This window comes from Belonocnema kinseyi, chromosome 4, assembly GCF_010883055.1.
Source record: "Belonocnema kinseyi isolate 2016_QV_RU_SX_M_011 chromosome 4, B_treatae_v1, whole genome shotgun sequence".
Classification (NCBI taxonomy): Eukaryota; Metazoa; Arthropoda; class Insecta; order Hymenoptera; family Cynipidae; genus Belonocnema; species Belonocnema kinseyi.
Window position 1 is genome coordinate 65407758 of NC_046660.1, and position 20125 is coordinate 65427882.

The 20125-nt window shown below is 29.7% G+C and overlaps 1 protein-coding gene across 1 annotated transcript; it reads right to left on the reverse strand.

The window, feature by feature from the left end:
* Positions 1 to 1251: 1251 nt before the first annotated feature.
* Positions 1252 to 19697, reverse strand: LOC117170931. Its single transcript, XM_033357978.1, has 5 exons — positions 19679 to 19697; positions 16757 to 16995; positions 14416 to 14548; positions 10253 to 10703; positions 1252 to 1649 (listed from the first exon to the last, which is right to left on the reverse strand). Exons 1-5 carry the CDS (start codon positions 19695 to 19697, stop codon positions 1346 to 1348), a joined length of 1146 nt encoding a protein of 381 aa, XP_033213869.1. The 3' UTR covers positions 1252 to 1345.
* Positions 19698 to 20125: the final 428 nt, after the last annotated feature.

The following is a 20125-nucleotide window of genomic DNA, read 5'->3' on the forward strand; positions in this document are numbered from 1 at the left end:
AAATCGAAAATGATTATTCTGAAAAATTAATTTTCAGATAACATTCAAAAAATTTTCAAGCGATTTCAAAAGATTTCTAAAATTGTCAAAATAGAATCTATAACATTTGAAGGAAATTTGTTTAAAGTTAGAAAGATTTTTAAAAAGAAATATCCGAAACATTTTTCAAAATATTTAGAAGTTTTCAAAAAGTTTGAAATAAAATCTAGATTTTCGAAAATTCTGTTATAAAATTTCAAAGCTTTCTCAAATGTTCCTCAAGATATATGGGAAAATTTCTTTTGCTTTTTTATTTTGCGAAATTAATTCTAAGAGATAATTGAAAAAGATTTTAAAACATTTTTAATGATTTTAGAAATTTTCGAAAAAAAATTGAAATATTTTAAAGCAAAGTTTTCAACTTTGCCAAATTATAAAATTTCAGAAAAAATTCAAGTAAATTTATCAGATGTTTAGAAGTTTTGAAGAGGCTCAAAAATAATTTTAAACTTATTAATAATTTGAAACAAAATGTAGATTTTTAAAGATTTCATATGAAAAATTAATATAGTTTTTAATTTTTTATTGGTAATAGCGATTGATTGACTGTTCAGGAAGTATTACAAAAAATTATTATGAATATTATTTATTTTAATAGTACCAAGTGAATTTTAAATCAACTATGTTATAAAAACATAAAACTATAATTATTAAACTGTAATAACTAAAGATTTTATTCAGTTTTATGGAATAACTCTTCAATAATTAATCATTAATTAATTCCTAATACCAAAGACGTTAACAATTATATCGAAGATTTATTTAAGAATTAGAATATCAAAAACATTTAACAAAATATATGTATTTGTTTGCTCACCATAAATTACAAAAATATTATTTTGTTCAACTATAATAAAATATCGCAATAAAATTATTTATAGACGATAAGATTTGATATTTACAACAGGAGAAAACCAGGAAATAATCCAGAATCTTGGGGGCAAAAATTAGTAGACACCCTGATACAATTTTGTCAGTCTTTGAAGGCCAACGCAAAAACGGGGAAAGCTTTTACGAAGAGAAGATTCTTCTATTCTTGAATTCTTTGATTTCAAGCTAAGATTCTTTATTTACAAACATCAGTCAACTTTGGCGAAGATTGACTTTTTTTAAAGCGAAAGCCTTTCAAAAACTCGTTATATCTTTTGATAAAGTCTCTTTGGTTCTTGAAAGGTTTCATGACAGAGTTCCTTCGATCTCAAAATTTCCTCCTCAACCACCAAGTTCCTCTTCACTTCCGAAATTCAGACTAGAGCGGAGTTTCATCTTCCTGAAGTTACCTGGGAGTCGGAGGAGTGGGAGGGGGTCATACGGCACTTCCAGTATAAAAACCACCCTTCGGCGCGACTCCCGGTCCTCGTTTCCTTTTTTCGCACTCCATTGTGCTGAACGTATTTTGGGCAATTTGAGACTTTCTTCTCGGATTTTGAAGGGTCATGCTCCTTTGACTGGAATTCGAACTAGAACTCGTTCCTGGTTCCGATACTCTCAAAACCCCAGCATGTATGGTGCCAAAATTTTGGTAAATGTACTGAGACTGAATTGCAGAAACTGATGATGCTTGGTGCTTTAGTGTGATTGGAACTGTTTGACCTGCCAGACTGTTGTATCTGAAAAGAAACAATTTGTCATAATTTAAGTTTTTTAATTTATAAGTTGAAAATGGGTCAGTCAGTTGATTAGCCGAGTGGATTAATTCCTAGAATTAATTAGAAGTGATGAACAAATTAGATAACATTAGATATGTCCAAAGTTGCCACACAGACATTTAAGTCACTTTTTTACTTTAGTAATTTTTTGAAGAAAAAGTTACTATAGTCCCTTTGTGAAGGAAAATGTTACATTTGTTACTTTAAATCCATCTCATTTCAGATTTTATCAAAAAAAAAGCTTCATGTATTAAATCTATAGTAATCTATGGTATGAAAATTCGATTTAATATCAGTCTTCACACTTTTCCCCCTATTTCGAACGTTTCCCCTTTTTAAAAGAATTTATATTTTTCCTCTTATTTCCAAGAAACTCCCCCTCTCCCTGGCTTTATTGCTAAAATTCTACCTGAATAAATTGTATCCCATGAACAACCCAAATAGTTTTGGTTTAAAGATCATTCTTTTTGATGGAAAAATCTGCTATTATATTTTTGGTTTAGAATTAATCTTATTCTGTTTAAAAATGTATAACTTGGTTCGAGGATTAATTAATTGAAAATCCAACTATTTGGTTGAACAATTGTATTTTTTAGTAAAATATTTATTTTTCTTGGTTGAAAATAAGCTCTTCTGTTTATAAATGATTCATCTTCTGAAAAATTCATATTTTTTTGTTGAACATAGACTTTTTTGATGCAATATCTTGTTTTGAAGATCAAGACAATTAAGAGTAAATGTCGTCGTAACCAATTGGTTTTGTAGCTAAAAAACTCATTTCTTTTTATGGAGACTTATCTCGTTTAGTTTTTTCTTAAACATCCACCTTTCTGGTTAAAGAGTCATCTTTTTTTATTTAAATTTAACTGTTTGATTGAAAACTGATAAACCATGTTGATTGAAGATCCTAATATTTTGCTGAGAGTTACTATTTTGGTTGAAGTTTTATAACTTTAGTTGGAAATTCATCTCTTAGGTTGAAAATATATTTATTTAATTGAAAATTCTTTTATTTTGTTGAAAATCAGTTTTCTTGGTTGATTACACAGCCGCACAAAAAAAGTATGCGGATCTGGTAACAAGACACACGTATTCCCATGGATTTTGGGGCGCTGAATTCAAATTCGGTATCAAAAATCACCCATCACATCATGGTTGACCCATAACCTCAAAAAATGACGAAAAATCATGCACTGAGGCAAATAAATTTCAAAATAATGCCAGTGATGCAAATTTTCACTTCAAAAACATGTCGACAACTGTGAAGGATCAACCCTTGCCTGATATCAACTTATTTCAGATAACTTTACCCAACAGAACCTGACCTCAACTAACCTGAATTACAAGAAATTTATTGAACTACACGTAAAGCTCTGGAAGCATTTTTTCCCAGTAGCAAATGTGTGCTACATCGAATGGGTCAACTTGAGCCTAACCTAGAAATAAATCTAACCTAGCCTAACCTAACCTCACGAAACACAATTAAACTGATTGTGTTGTCCCATTGTGTTTGCGGTACCGTTTGAATCAGCTTGGGCTTAACCTGCAAAGAGGTCAAACCTATCTTAACCTAAAAATACCTGACCTAACCTAACCTAACCTAACTTAACCTAACTTAACTTCACGTAACACAATTAAACTCATTGTGTTGTACCGTTGTGTTTTGGGGTACCGTTTCATTCAGCTTCGGCTTAACCTACATAGAGGTTTAACCTATCCTAACCTAACAAAACTTGACCTAACCTAACCTAGCCGAATAAAATTCAACCACACGTGTAGCTATGTAAGAGTACGGTTCACAGTCTTAAATGTGTGCTATATTTAATAGGTTAACTCGATCTTAACCTGCAAATAAATCTAACTTAACAGAACCTAACGAAATTTTGTTTAACGCAACACAGCGTAACTTAAGTGTTTCCATTGTAACACAATAAAATTCATTTCATTGTACTACAGGTGGTTAAAAATTTAGACGCACACAACATTCTCAGGTTAATTGAAATGGGGTCAATTCTACTTGTAGTTCTAAGTTTCTTCAAATGAGTAATGTGCGTCTAAATTTTTAACCACCTGTAGTACAATGAAGTTAATTTTATTGTGTTACAATGGGAACACTTAGGTTAAGTTGTGTAGCGTTAAGCAAAATTTCGTTACGTTCTGTTAATTTAGATTTATTTGTAGGTTAAGATCGAGTTAACCTATTAAATATAGCACACATTTAAGACTGAGAACCGTACGCTTACATAGCTACACGTGTGGTTGAATTTTATTCGGCTAGCTTAGGTTAGGTCAGGTTTTGTTAGGTTAGGATAGGTTAAACATCTATGTAGGTTAAACCGAAGCTGAATGAAACGGTACCGCAAACACAACGGGACAACACAAGGAGTTTAATTGTGTTACGTGAAGTTAAGTTAGGTTAGGTTAGGTCAGGTTTTTTAGGTTAGGATAGGTTTGACTTCTTTGCAGGTTAAGCCCAAGCTGTTTCGAACGGTACCGCAAACACAACGGGACAACACAATCAGTTTAATTGTGTTTCGTGAGGTTAGGTTAGATTAGGCTAGGTTAGATTTATTTCTAGGTTAGGCTCAAGTTGACCCATTCGATGTAGCACACATTTGCAACTGGGAAAATATGCTTCCAGAGCTTTACGTGTAGTTCAATAAATTTCTGTTAATTCAGGTTAGGTGAGGTCAGTTTCTGTTGGGTAAAGTTATGTTAAATAAGTTGATATCAGGCAAGGGTTGATCCTTCACAGTTGCCGACATGTGTTTGAAGTGAAAATTTGCATCACTGGCATTATTTTGAAATTTATTTGCCTCAGTGCATGATTTTTCGTAATCTTTTGAGGTTATCGCCCAACCGTGACGTGATGGGTGATTTTTGATACCGGATTTGAATTCAGCGCCCCAAAATCCATAGCAATACGTGTGTCTTGTTACCAGATCCGCAAACTTTTTTATGTGGCTGTGTAATTGATCTTTTGGGCTGAAAATTAACAATCAGTTCTGTTTGAGGATTAAAATATTTTGTTAAAAATTAATATTTTGGTTGAGGATGCAATTATTCTGTTAAAAATAAATATTTTGGTAGAAGATTTATCACTTTAATTGGAAATTCATCCCTTTGGTTAAAAATTGAATCCACCCATTAGAGAAGATAATCATTAATTGAAAGCATAAATGTAGCTAAAATATTAACAGGTACAGTATTCTAAATATGAATTAATTTAAATCATTTATTCCACGTTCATTAGTATTTTAAATTAATGATTATCTACTGTAGATTCATTAACTACTTAAGGGTAGTCTTCCCTATGTTGCCAAAGATTCGTCTTTTCTGGTAGAAAATTCATGCTTATAATTCAAAATTAAGGGTTTTTGCTAAAAATCATCTTTTTTTGGTTAAAACTTCACTGTTAAGTTGAAAGTTGATAATCTGGTTTGGTTGAGGATTTAACTATTTTCTTGAACAATCGCCTTTTTGTGGTTGAAATATTAACCAACATAATATAAAACATTTTTTTGGCTGGATATTCATAAGTTTAGTTCAAGAATTATTCTTTATTTGAAAACTTATCTATTTTGTTGAAAAATTCTCCTTTTTTTGTTGTTTGAAAATAATTAGTTTTAACTAGATTGAGCATCAACATATTTTGTTGAATATTCTTTTTTTCGGTTAAAATATTAAGTAATTAATTTGTCATTGGGAATTAATTTTTTTATTTCAAAATTCAGCTACCTGATTGAAACCAAGTTTTTTCTTGAATATTTTTTATACTGTTTAAATTGTTTTCCTTTCTTTGAAAATGTAATTGCTTGGTTGAGAATTTCTCTATTTTGTTAAAAACTCGTGTTTTTTAGTAATAACTTCATCTATATTGTGGAAATTGCAATATTTTTACTTAAAAGTTTAGGAATCTAGAACGTTTCCGAGTAAATTCAATATAGTACCTACATTAATTTTAGCTAAAAAACTTGATTCCATTATTATTCTCATATTCTCGTGAACGGTGACCCGTTTTACCCTTTCTTAAAAACTTATTAGGCTGTGAAGTGTGCGATATTAATACTTAAATAATTTATATTAATAATTTTCTAGTTTGTTAGTTCCTATTGTAAAGCATCAAAATATAAATATGGCAGTGAAGTGTCAACGATTTATTTGGCTTGTTATACAATGAACTACAATTTGTGTGAACATTACTTGTAAAAATTAAGCTAGTATTTATGACCTTGATTTTCATTCCAGAATTCAGAAATATAATTTTATTGCAATTTGTAAATTCAATCTGATAAATTTAATGTGTGACGGAATCGAATTTATTGACTAGGTAAGTGTTTACATTGACATTGCAGGCCAGATGTCACTTCTAATATCTTATTAGCTTAAATTAGTTACTTTTTCCACTTTTTTGAAGTATATTAGTCTGTGGCAGCCCTGGATATGTCGTAAGTTTGGAAGATGATATCAGAATCTGGTTTGTTTGACCTATGTAATTAGGATTTTTAAATGAATTAAAGGAATCTAATCAAGCTACAGTTATAGCAGTCCATAATCAGATAAGGTAGACCCTCATTCACAAATAAGATGTTTGTAGCATTACATAGAGGCAGAAATTATAGCATACAAACTGAAGTGTTTTTGTACATTACAATTATTACTCCCTTATCTGATTATCATTTGACAATCAAGACTTGACACGATAATCTAATAATTATGGGTCAATTGAACCCGCATCAATATTTCATTTTGAAAATGAAGTAACTCATGGAGTTATAATTTAACTTTCTTAAGGTGTACATATAGTAAAATTATCTTAAAAGCTTCGGGATACGGAGATGGTAATCTGCAATGAGGTGCTAACCTACAAGATACTATGATAAAAAAAAGTAAAATCAGAATATATTCAGGATAGAATTTAAGTAAGCAGCATAAATATTGATACCAGGAGGAAAGACAATTTTCCATCTTTTTTTAATGTGAAAACATTTTAGACCTCGATATAAAAAGTTAAGCTGGAAATTATCGGTATACGCAGATGACATTTGTCCAGTTTTTTGTATAAATTATCTGAAAAAAGAGTTGGTAAAACAGTTGTATGCATCGGTCTTTACTTTCGTGATTTACTATGCTTGGTACTAGTCATGCCGGAGGAAGAGGATCTTCTCTGTTCTGTTTTTTGGCGAACCTAAAGAAAAACTACAATGAACTTCGGCTGTGAAGGATGGCAGTTTTTCGTTTTGTCGTTAGTTCGCCCAAAAGTAGAACCAAGCAGATCCTCTTCATCCAGCATGGCCGGTAGCAAGCATGGTAAGTCAAGAAAACAATGACTGATGTAGACAACTGATGGTGGTGTTAACATGGTGTCGCTAATAGGGTGCACTTTTTATTTTGTTCATTGTACAAAAATAAAAATTTTTCAGCAAAAACTACTTTTAGTGGAAGTCTTTTTACTCTTTGGATTACGTATATAAAAAATGTCTTCTCCGTTTTGGCCTCAGTTTATGAAGTCGGATTTACCGTTCATTTCCGGCGTCCTTTTGAAATATTGTGTAATATTTTAAATCTTGGTCAAATTTGTTGACATATTGAAATCTGTTGAGGTATTGAAATCTCTGGGGGATTCTTTTGAATGTCAAAAATAAATTTTGTAGAAAACGTTGATATTCGTTGATATCTTTAGGGCCAGATGAATTAAAAACAATTAAATTGCTTAAAAATTTCTTGTTATGGGACGCAATTTAACATTGAATAGTATAATTATTTTTTTAATGTGGCAATTGTAAAATGATATAAAATGTTTTTACTTGAAATTTAAACTTTGTGTTATTCTTTTTTTATCTCATTTATAATTATTAATCAATTTTAACATATTATTTAAGGAGTTAAATCCAGTTATGTTAAGGGAATTTAAAGATTTTTGTAGCAATGTTAATAACGTTTTTTCTAATGTCACAACATATGATCTATTACTATATACTTGAGTGTAATTTTTTATTAAACAATTTTGAAAACGAGGGTTCGTGAAAAAAGGAATGTTTATTCAGACAAAAATTTATATTTTATATTTATATTTACATTTATAATTATATTTATATCATGCTCTTCGCAAATAATATAAAGAAAACGTTTTTGTGGCAGTAGCCATGTTTCCCCTGATTTTCAAAATTTGTTAATAAAAAAGTATCCATAAATATATAGTATAAAATTCCATGTAGTCCATTTCAAAAGAATTTTATTGACATAGCTAAAAAATCTTTAAAATCTCTTGAAATAACTAGATATAACCCCTTAAAAATTTGTATCGCGTAGATTTGATAAAAAAATTTTTATACAATTTTGTATAAAAAATACACCTAAAAATATCTCATAGCATGAAAGAAATATTTTAAAATGCTTCTATGTTTTTATTTTAAAATTCTTTAAATAAAATGTAATGAATTTCATTAAATATTATATTCGTGAAAGCAAAATGTTTTTCCCCAGGATAGCAAAAATACGAAATTATCAAAAACATTGTAGTCAAATAATTATTCAAATATTATTTAAAATAAGTCTTGTTATCAATAAATGTTGGATAAAAATATGTAAAATTTAGCAAAAATATAAATGATCAAAAAACATTATAGTTCATTTTTTAAAAATATTGTATAACGACCTACACTCCATAAAGAAAAACCTTCGTTTAATTCCTTGTATAACAATTTCATTTGAAGAAATTGTTTTTTACAAAAATGTTACTTTTTACATTGAAATTGACTGAGTTTTCTGTTGTTTTTAAAAATTATGTATGTAAAATGAATTTTTGCTTAAAAATCAGATTGTAGTAAAAATGCAATTTTAGGAAAAAGATTGTAGTTCAATAATTCTTTAATTATTATATTTTGAAAATTTCTTTACACTGATTTATGTGCATTTGATAAATATTTCCGACATTATTTCCGTGAAAGTATACAAAAAATCCTCTCAAAATCACACTATAGTAACGAACAAAATTATCAAACACACTGTAGATAAATAATTATTTAAATAACCTACAGGGAATGGTGGTCAGCCATATCGCCACCTGGTACCGAAAACTGGAACTAAAAAGAGTAGGTACAATTTTAATGTTTTTAAATTTTTTCATAAAAGTGTTTTTACGATTGTTTTATGAAGCTTAAAACAAGTATTGTATATTAAAAACAAAGCTTTATAAAAAACAAATCGTTTTAGATAGAATTTCCATCTTATACAGTGAAAACCCCCCTTTTGTCAAAAAATGTAAAAAAACAAACAATTATTTCACTATTTCATAAGTTTCAATGAATTGCAAGCTTAAATAAACTTCACTTAATATATGTAGTGACAAATTCTATCCGGAATATGCAAATAATATAAGTAATAGACGATTGGAATTTAAATACGAATTCTTCCCTGAATTTTCGATCAGATTTTTAAATAGTCAAGATTTAATGTGAAAATTAATAAAAATGTACTTTGAGATCATTATTGCTTCAAATTAAGTCCCTTCAACTCTATAATCTGCTGAAAATCACAATAAGTATTACAATAATGGTTTTTGTGAGACAAATATTTCTGTAAAATAATGCGTTTGCACTATATAATATGTAAATTCCATATGAAACTCTTTGTTTCCAATAAAGATGTATTTTTATTATCAAATATATACTTTAAATTTCACAAAAAAATCGTTAAAACATTTTTATGAACTAATTAAAATGCATCTTCGAAATCGTACCAATCGCAGCCAAGCACTAATTTACACTGTATTAAAAATACCAAACCAAGAACAATTATGACAAAAAATTATATAAAAAAAATTATGTGTGAAATTTTTATATGATCGACGTATGCTTAGGACATATTTTTGAAAATTGTATTGTACAAGATTCTTCTCATAATTTTCAAAAAATGTTTGGCATAATGAAGATATTATTTTCTCGAAAAAGTTCATTCTTATAAGGATTATTTTAAGATTTATGGATAATTTTAAATAAAATAGAAAAATAAAATAAAAATGAATTTAATATAAATTTAAAATGATAAAAAATGTTTTTTATTTTTTATTTTGCATCTGCAATATCAACCAGAGAAGAACGCTTTTAATTTTCAAACATTAGAAGCAATTTAATTGTTTTCCATTCCCCTGAATCTATTAACGTTCTCTAAGAAATTATGAAATCATTTTAGATTGTGAAATCTCTTGACATCTTTTAAAAGCTTTGTAGAATTGTTGAAAAATGACATCATGAAATTTTTTGAAATCCTCTGTTATAACTGAAATGTCTGTATCTACTTATTGATTTATGCAATGTCTTAGTTTAAACTAGAGTTTGTTTACAATATTTTGAAATCTTTGTGAAACTGAAATCTGTGTCAAATATTTGTGAAATACTTTGAAATCTTTCGAAGATTTTACAAAAATTTGTATTTATTCTTTAATTTATGTAAGATATTAGTTTGATTTATCATTTATTAAAGATTTATACACGTAAATCTGTTTTGAATCGAAGTTTAGGTTCAGGACGCATGTATCAATTTTTCATCTAAAAATTCTGCACCTGGTATCATACCCAAAGGGTGTGTCAAGTAAGGACTCCCCGTTATCGGCATAGCCAACGTAGCCTTCCTGATCAGCGAAGGTGACTCTGTTATCGGCCGGACACTGTTCCACTCTGGTAGCAAATTCTCCATACCTCGGTTCTTGACCATTGGGATGTTCCTTACTTTCACTGAAGGTAATAATATTTTGTCTTGATTCTGACAACATCCTAGAATCCATGAGACCTTCCTTATCAGCAAAGCCACTTAATCGAGAGTCAACAACACTCTGATCTGCCTTATCGACGAACGTGAATCTCGGGTCTGGAATTTTACCCTCGGGATAGGCAGGCAGCATGTGGGAGAGATCTGCTTTATCTACGTAGCTGATCGACTGAGGGTTCGAGGCACATATATCTGGGGCTGATTTACAGAGTAGGGAAGTTCCTTCCTCCGCTACCTTCTGAGGACCTGTTTAAAAAAATGATGAGTTAGTTCGTATTTTGATTGACTTTATAAGTCGCTGGGGAATATTTGCAGCAAGCCGAAAATTGATGACATATCTAGTTTCTCTTTCCCCTATTCCGCTATTTCACTCTTTTTAAAAAGAATTCCCCTTTTTTCTGAATTTTCAACAAAATTTCCCTTTTTCTTGTTTTTCGCTTTAATGCAAATTTAATTAATTGAACCTAATAATAAAATCGAACAACTATCACAAAAATCATTTTTAATGATAACAGAAATTTCATCACATATTTTTATGAATACTTTAACTAAAATGTTTTTTTTTGTTGCGATTTTTTATTCTTTTCCGCAACTAGAATATTTTTCATTAAGCGTTTGACGTCATAACAGTTTCTTTTCAAAGAATAATAACAATAAATTCAACACATTTTAAAAACAATTTTTAAAATGAAATCTTTATACAATAAACTAAAGACCAAGGTTTTCTATCAGATGAGTATCGCTATATAAAAGTTATTTAAACTAAAGTGTAAATGTTTTCAAAAATGTTTGTCGATAACAAATTTTTTTAAAGAGTTTATTTAAATAGTTATTATATACAATATTTTTGTTAATTTCTTATTTTTACTACAGTGTTCTTTATAGTGAAAAAGCATTTTACTTTCTCGGGTATAATTCCTAATGTCATTACGTTTTAATGAAAAAAATATTTAAAAATACTTCTTTTGTATAAAAAAATGGTTTACTGGGTATTTTTTCAGTGTAATTGTTTTCATCAATTGTATGTCGCTATAAAATTGGTTGAAGAATGAGCGAGGATTTAATAATAATTACTGATGAAAGCAACACGATTTAAATTTTAATTAAAAATTAAAGTATTCTATATATGTTTTTAAAACTGTAATATAAACCATCGTTTTCAATTGCAAAATTTTATGTCTTAACAAAAAATATGTAATTTTTATAGATATAATCCAATTCTCTGATTAGGGCCACTAGTGTGGGCAGAAAGCAGAAATGTTTGAAGCAATTACATTTTTTTCAATTTATCTGACCCTAAAGTAAAAAACGTGCATCAACATTTTCCAAAATTTTATATATATTTTTTTAATTGAAGGTCTGCTACCACATTTTTGGTTCAAAATTCATGTTTTCGTTTGCAAGTTTCATTATTTTATTAAAAATTCATTAAAAAAATTTTAATGGTTCCGCGAAAGCCATATTTTTTAGACAAAAATTTAAGTGTTAGGTTGAAAGTTAAACCATTTTGTTGACAATGCATTTTTTGGTAGAAGATTTAATTTTTTTTATTCAATTTCTTTGTTTTTTGGTTTCTAAAAATTAATTCTCTTAATTGAAAATGTACTTATTTTATTTTTAGATACATATTCATCATTTTTTGTTGAAAATTCTTCCATTACATTTTTCGTTGTTCATTTGTGTCTTTGGTTTTGTTGAAAACTAATTTCTAACGTAAAGTTTCAACTGTTTCGTTTTTGGTTGAAAATTAATCGGTTTTTGATTAAAAAATTAACAATTGACCAATTCCATTTAACATTAGCATTAGTTCATAAAACAAATTTTTGCATTTGGTACAATCCTTCGAAAATGACCTGTCATTTCTCAAAAATTCTCAGAAAGTTTTTACAAAATGCCGTGTTTCCCTAACGAGTGTAGGTATTTGTTATTTTGTTTTTATTTACGTTGCAATAGTTGCTCTTTTAATAAATAAAAAATTGCAAATTTTGTTTTCTTTTTACTAAATTAATGCTTTACATTAAAAAAATAATTTCTGAAAAATCTAATATTTGCATGTTTCTCGAAAATCATATAACATAAACTGTAAATAAAAATTCATATTTTCGGGTGAAAAATTAAGCAGTTGTGTAAAAAATTCCATACCTTTCCTTGAAAATGAATTTTTTATCTGATTGGAAACTGATCTATTCCATTGTTGGTTGAAAAAAAAATACGATATAAATTGTTGAATAAACTTTTTTATAGGAAATTTATATTTTTTGGCTTGAAATTCAACTGCTATGGTGAAAATTTATCTCTTCTTAAAACTTCGTTTCTTTTTTAATTGGAAAATAATTTTCTGAAATAAAAATTTAATTGTTTTAAAATTGGTTGAAAATTTATATTTTCAATTTCATTTTTTTCAGTTGAAAATTTAACTATTGAGTTGGAAATTATTATTTTTGGTAAAACATTAATTTTATTTCCTATAATTAATCTGTTTTGGCTCAGAATTCAACTTATTTGTTTAAGTTTCGTCTTTTTGGTCCGATTCAACATTTTTTCATTTAAGATTTAAATAATTTTTGGTAGAAATATCTACTATTATATGTTTTGCTGAGAATTCATATTTCTTTTATCGAAGATTGATCATTTTCGTTGGAAATTCATTTCTTTTGTTTACAATTGAACTTTTTTAAAATAGTCGTTTCTTTTAGGTTGAAAAATAATTTTTTAAATTGAAAATTAAACTGTATCCTTTTTAGTTTGAAATTGATCTTTTTCATTTGAAAATTCAAATAATTCGGCTATCTTCTGAAACATTCGTCGTTTTGAAAGAAAAATTCATCCAGTATGATTATAAATGTACCTATTCCTTAACAATTAATCATTTTGTCTCTAAATTTGAACTATTAAGTTGAAAATGCAACTTTTTGTTTAAATTTATTCCTTCTTGTTTGAAATTTTGCCAATTTTTGATTCGTCCCTTCTGCTCGAAATTTAAATAGTTTGATTGCAAATGCAATTCTTTGTTCGGTAATTTTTTTGTCTTCGTTGAATATTCAACTGTTTTTTTTAATTCTTTTTTTTTTTAATTCAGCTCACTTCTAAAACTTTGTCTTTTTGGCTTAAAGATTGAACTATATGATTTCAAATTAAGCAATATTTTTGGTGACAGTTTAATTTTAATTATTTGAAAATATGACAATTAAGTTAAAAATTTATCTTTGTAGGTCAAAAAGTCAACTATTTGGTTCAAAATTGGTCTCTTTTGCTTGATAGTTCAACTGTCCGTTTGTCGCACTAATTGCGGGAGAAGGGAAGAAGTAGCTGTCTGGAGAGGGGAATGAGTAGAAGTTGGTGAAGTGAGTAGGGGTAGTGATGGCGGGGAAGTGAGGGAAGTAGGGGAAGCAAGGATAGGGGAAGCACAGGCAGTAAAGCTAGAAAAATTATAGGACGAATATTAATTGAAGGGGTATGTAAGGGGAGTGATAGAAGGAGAAGGGACGGAAAGTAGGGGAAGTGAAGGAATGAGAAGTAGGCGAAAGGAGGGGCTAGGGGTGGGAAAGTATGGTATGAGGATATTTGAAGGATTTATTAAAGTCTATTAGGTGGCGATACCCTTTCAATGATCTCTTTCATTAATAATTCATATTTTTCTATCAAAAATTAATTATCTTTGATTCGAAAGTCAACTATATTGTTGCGAATGCAATATATTTTGATTTTAAATTTTAAGAATAATATATTGACATTAATTTTCGTTAAAATAATTGATTTTTCAATTTTCGTAAGTAACCAACCTGTTTCCCCTCTTTTGGGCATTATAGGCTGTGAAGTCTGAGTTTCGAAAAGACTAACTCAATTAAAATATTCAATTGTTATGGAGAAGTTGATAAATAGACTAAATTCCGGGTACGTACGATCTCTCCTAGTCTGTCATCAATCAACAGCTTCCGTACTTGTACCTTACCCTCACCTTTCGCAGGTTGAGCAAACCCTCGACTCTGCGGAGGTCCGGGTGATTTCTGATGAGTTCTGACGAGGTACTCTGAACTGAGACCACGTTGCTCCCTCAACTTCCTTTCTGCCCCGGGAACCATTACTCTTACCTATAGGACAAGAATAACAATGTTAAGCAAACTGCCTCTAAACTGAAGGATTATTCTACTAGCTACAGAGCTCTATTCAGCGATAACAGACTGGTCAGCGTAATCCTCTTTTGAGTAATTGTTAAATTAGGGTTTGGAGTAATTTGCCCTATGGGATTGTTAAAAAAACTGCTTCACACTGTCAGCAGTGGAGGAGTCAACGCAAAATGTGATATCAAACCTGGAAAATATAAATGCGAATAACAATTTTCGATCTGCTTGAGAAAATGAAAATTGGTGATTTTCTTTTACAAGTAAACCATCTACATAGTGACTTCATTCTATTTTCCCAATTTCCATATTTTGCCATTTTTAAAGAATGTCTACTTTTTCCTCTGTTTTCAAGAAATTTCCCCTTTGACTTATTTTTTCGCTTAAATCTAAAATGAATTAATACAATCCAATAAGAAAATTAAACTATTTTTTGTAGAAAGTAAATTATTTTTAATTGAAAAGTCTATTATTATATTTTTGGTTCAGACAGCGCCGGATTTACCAATGGGCACGGTGGGGCCCCTGTCCCCAGAAAACTAATAAAGTTTACAGCAAAATTGGGATTTTCTCTGCCCTTAAGAGAGCCCCTTCGAGGCTTAGCCGTAATCGTTTGTAGTTGAAAATTCAACTATTAAAATTTTCATTCAGAATTTTTTTTGTGTGGAAAATTGAATTACTTGTTTGAAAGTGGAAGTGTTATCGGTTGAAAATTTAACTTTTTTGGTAATTTTTTTTGTGGAAAATTAATTTTTTTAAATAAAAATTTAACTGTTCTATTATTGGCCAAAAATTGCGTAAAAAATTGGTTAAAAATTGCTTGGTTTCATTTGAAAATTCAACAATTTTGTTGAAAAATTGTGTATTTAATTGTAAATTCGTATTTTGATAGAAAATTAACCTCTTTGAAAAAAATGAAACTGGTTAGTTGAAAGTTGAACTATTTTGTTAAATATTTATTTTATTAGTAGGAGGTCAATTCTTTTTGGTTGAAAATAGAGCTACTTTGTAAAAAATTCTCCTCTTTTGGAAATTTTTTTACCGAAAGTTTCACTATTGGATTACTAGTTGAAAATTAAACGTGTTTAGTTGAAAATTCAAAACTTTTTTTAAATTTGTGTTTTGTTATAAATTCATCTTTTTTGGTAGCGAGTTAGTCTTCTTCATTGAAATATTAGTGATTGGTTGAAAGTGGAACTTCTTTTGTTCAAAAATAATTTAATTAGTTGAAGATACATCCTTTTGCTTGAAAAATTAACTGTTTTGTTGAAAATTTATTTTTGTAACTTACAATGCAGCTAGTCCATTAATGGATAATAATTGATGGTTTTTATTTAAAAATTCAACAATTCGGTTAAAAATTCATGTATTCTGTTACAAATTCGTCTTTCCTGGTAGAAAATAAGTCTTTTCGCGTGGTTGTGAGTTAAACTTATTTGTTTAAAAGTTATTATATTAGTTGAAGACATATTCTGTTAGTTGAAAATTCGTTTTCTTTTGCTATAGAGAATTAACTGTTAAACTGCAAATTTATTGATTCCATTATTGGTTGAAAATTAACCGTGTTTAGTGGAAAATTAAAACATTTTGATGAAAACTTCTGCTATTTGGTTGAAAAGTCAACCTTTTTGTTTGAAAATTTATCTTTTTTTGGTAGAGAAGTTTTTAGTTGATGATTCAACTGTCTTTTTAAAAAATCGGCTATTTGGTTTTAAGAATCGAATGTTTTGATAAAAATGTAACTGTTTGTAGTTAAAGAGAAGACTTTTGTTTAAATGTCTGACCATTTGTTTGAAAATTGGTATTTTTAGGTGGAAAGTTCAAATTTGTGGTAGTAAGTGCAACTATTTGGGCCAAAAGTAAATTTGTTTTTAAAAATTCCACCATTTGGTTGAAAATTTATCGTTTGGGATTTAAGAGTCAAACTATCTTCTCAAACATTCGGATTTCAAATTGAAAAATCAACTCTTTAGTTCAAAATTCATCTCGCTTAGTAAAAAATGATTTTTTTTTTAATCGAAAATTCAACTATTTGGTTGAAAATGCAATATATTTCGGATCAAATTATTTATTAAACATAATTTATTCCCCTATTTTTGTGAAAAATTACCCTATTTTTTTAGTTTTGAGCGCTAAATTTCGAAGCTCTAAATTCTGTCCCCAGTTTGAAATATTTACCATGTCTTCGACTGTTGGAAAGCGAGCCATGTATCCAGAGACAGTTAGAAGGGCCGCAACTTCAGCCAAGATCAAGGCAAGTCCTGATAATTGAAGGCACCATCCGTATTGGTATTGGGGTAGGCCATTATCATCTGCCTGACTTCCAATATTTGAGAAGCTGTACTTTCGGGGCAACTCCAAAGATGCGTCTGACAGTGCTGAAGCTAGGACTATTAAACCTCCTCCCAATGAAAGACCTGAAACAAAAACATCATTTTAAACTATAATTATTCTAAAATCATTTAAATCCTGTAATTCGGTTCATTAGATAACTCAAAATTGTTTAAAATAATATAATTTAAAATATTTACAAATTGATAGAAGCTCTTTGCATGGGGTGATTGACAGAGAGATTGATCAGCAGCTTGAGTTGGAGCGGTGTTGCGGATTTCTAGACGCCGAAAGTGATTTGGCTTAATGGTCAATGATGGGGTAAAACCCAGGCTTTGTCCAATATGTCGGGACACACTGCTCTCATTAGATCACTTGATTGCATTATAAAAATGCGTCCGTGACTGATGATATATACCGGGACAGCCCCGTGTGAAATAATCAAAAATAAAATCCAACTCTACCAAAAAATGCCTTCGACATGTTGGGCAGTAACCATCTTAAGCCGGTGACAAAAATTAATTGTTTAAAAGAATTAATTTTATATAATAATAAATAATGATAATCTTGCGTTGCATCTTGCGTTGGCAAGGTGTTTTCAGAAGATCATTGAACACTCAGATCTGATAGCATGTCTTCCAACAATTTATAAATGTCTTATAGCTATCATTGCAGATAAGGTATATTCTCATTGCGACGAGAATGACATTCTTACAGAAGAACAAAAAGGATGTTGTAAAAACTCACGAGGCTGTAAAGATGTAGTCACTATAGACGCTGTTGCCATGACCATGATCATGGACAACCAAGGATAACTAGATCAATACGCTTTACGACGGGTATATTTTCGAGGAAACTCCTTCAACGCACTATGGTTCTGTTTAGCGTTCAATTCATTGAGCAAAACACTAAACAGCATGTCTTATGGGTTCAGAATTTATGATAATAAGGATGGTCATCAAGTGTCCCATCTTCAGTACATGGATGACCTGAAGCTGTACAGGAGACGGTTGTCAGCACCAGGAATTATTGCAAACAAGTGTTACATCAAGACGTGGTTGACTGGTGCCGATTATGTGGAGATACGAACGAATCCATCGAACACATTATTGATGGCTACCGCGTAATGGCTCAGAGAGAATATACGCACAGACATAATGATGTAGCGGGCATTATACATCAGCAACTTACCCCAAACCTAGGACTCTTAAAACAATGGATACCCTTCTATAGATACATTCCAATGCCCCTTTTAGAAATCGAAGGTTACATATAATATTTGGATGTTTCTATCCAAACGGATCATTACATCCGCGCTAATCGATCTGACATCGTGATGAGAGAAAAAAAAGGTGGAAGAGTCTACATTATCGACATTGCTTGTCCGCTTAACCGAAATTTGCAGTCAACCAATGCAACCAAGATCCACAAGTATAGCGAGTTAAGGCATGAAGTAAAGACCATATGGAGGAATGTGAATCATACATCTATTCATCTCATTGTGATTTCGGCTACAGGCAATGTGCACGCCAGATGCACTGAAAATGTGTTGAAGGTTTTTATTTTCTACGTTTAAATTATTTAAAGTTTAGGTAAACAATCTCTAAATTAAAATCTTTTAAGCTTTTAACATTTTAAAGAAGTTCAACTTAAGTGATTTAATTTGCAGTTCAGTTCTCATTACTTTGAATGATTAAAATTGTTAGCCATAAGAGTTTGAATTTTTTATTTTCAACGTTCGTGAAAAATGCCGGCGAGACATGAAATCATCATTTCTTTTCCTTGATTAAAACCGCCATCCTTATTACGGAAAACCTTAGGACCTTCCATGAATTTTTAAATATTTAAGGGATTAAAATGCTTTCAAAAGAAATAAAAAGATTTTAGAAGATTCCAGGGAATTTGTATAGATTTAAAGGGGGATAAAAAAATTTGAATGTTTTTCAGGGACTTCAGATCATTTAGGCAGTATTATTTTTCAAATATATTTCAGTGAATTTCAATGGGTTGAAATGATTTAAACAAATCCCAAAGTTTTCAGGGCATTTTAATGGTTATCAAGTACTCTAAACAAATATCAAAGGTTTCAAGCGAATTCAAAGTGCTTTGTCCAACTGTTTAATTTAATGGGATTTCAGAGGATTTTAACAAATTTAAGAAAAAAATGTTAAATTTCAGGGTGAGAGAAAAATTCAAATGTTTCTATATTCTACTATTAATTGCTATAGCGCTGGATACTTTTTGTTTCTCTTCAAAAGTTTTTCTTTAGATTCACCTTTGTTCCGATCACCACTTTTGAAAGATTTACAGCTTCCTAATACCAACCCAGAATACACGGAGAAAAATAGATGTTTAAATGTAGATGTTCAAAGGATAAGATTGTATCACCTAACATGCAGATGTTCATGCCAAACAATTACTATCTTTTTGAGATGTTAGGCGTAAAAATATTTGTATGTTAAACTGAAAGACATTCAGATGTTAAAACCGTCCGAGCGCATTGGAATTTCTCGATTATATTTCGCAGCTATGTATATATTTTCAATATTGCAATTGTGGAATATTACAATTTTGGAACATTTCCAAAGAATCAAAATTAGCTATCCTCAAATAAAATTGGATTACGATCTTTTTTCTGCCTGAAGGAGAAAACAATGACCTTAAGTTTCAGGTTTATTGACTTAACACGTTTGAAAAAATGTTTATAAATTTAAAATAAAGTTTGTGTTTAAGTAGCTTAAAATAGATAGAATTTAAAAATCAGATTACAGATCATTCGTTTTCCCATTGCTTACCCCCGTTTCTATTTTTAATCAAAAATTTTAACATAACCTCAACTTGACTGAATGTATAATCTGATCGACATTAAATACCCTTTTTCTAATGTTCTTTCGTGTACGAACATTGAAGTATGATTTTATATTCACAAATAAATTATCAATTAATTCCTTAAATGACCATAAATAAGATAAACTAAAATATTTACGGGCGTTATTTGACATAACAATAAATATAATATCCCGGATATTTCAGTAGAACATTTTGGATGTTAAAGATTACCATCTCACTTTTTAAGATCCACAGTTGCGAATTTTGGAAATCGAGATGTTGTCTCATAGTTGAACATAAGCTATGTTCACCCTAAACATCTAGATGTTACGTTTGAACATCTATTTTTCTCCGGAAGTCATTGAGAAAACGCTGTATTTTCAACAC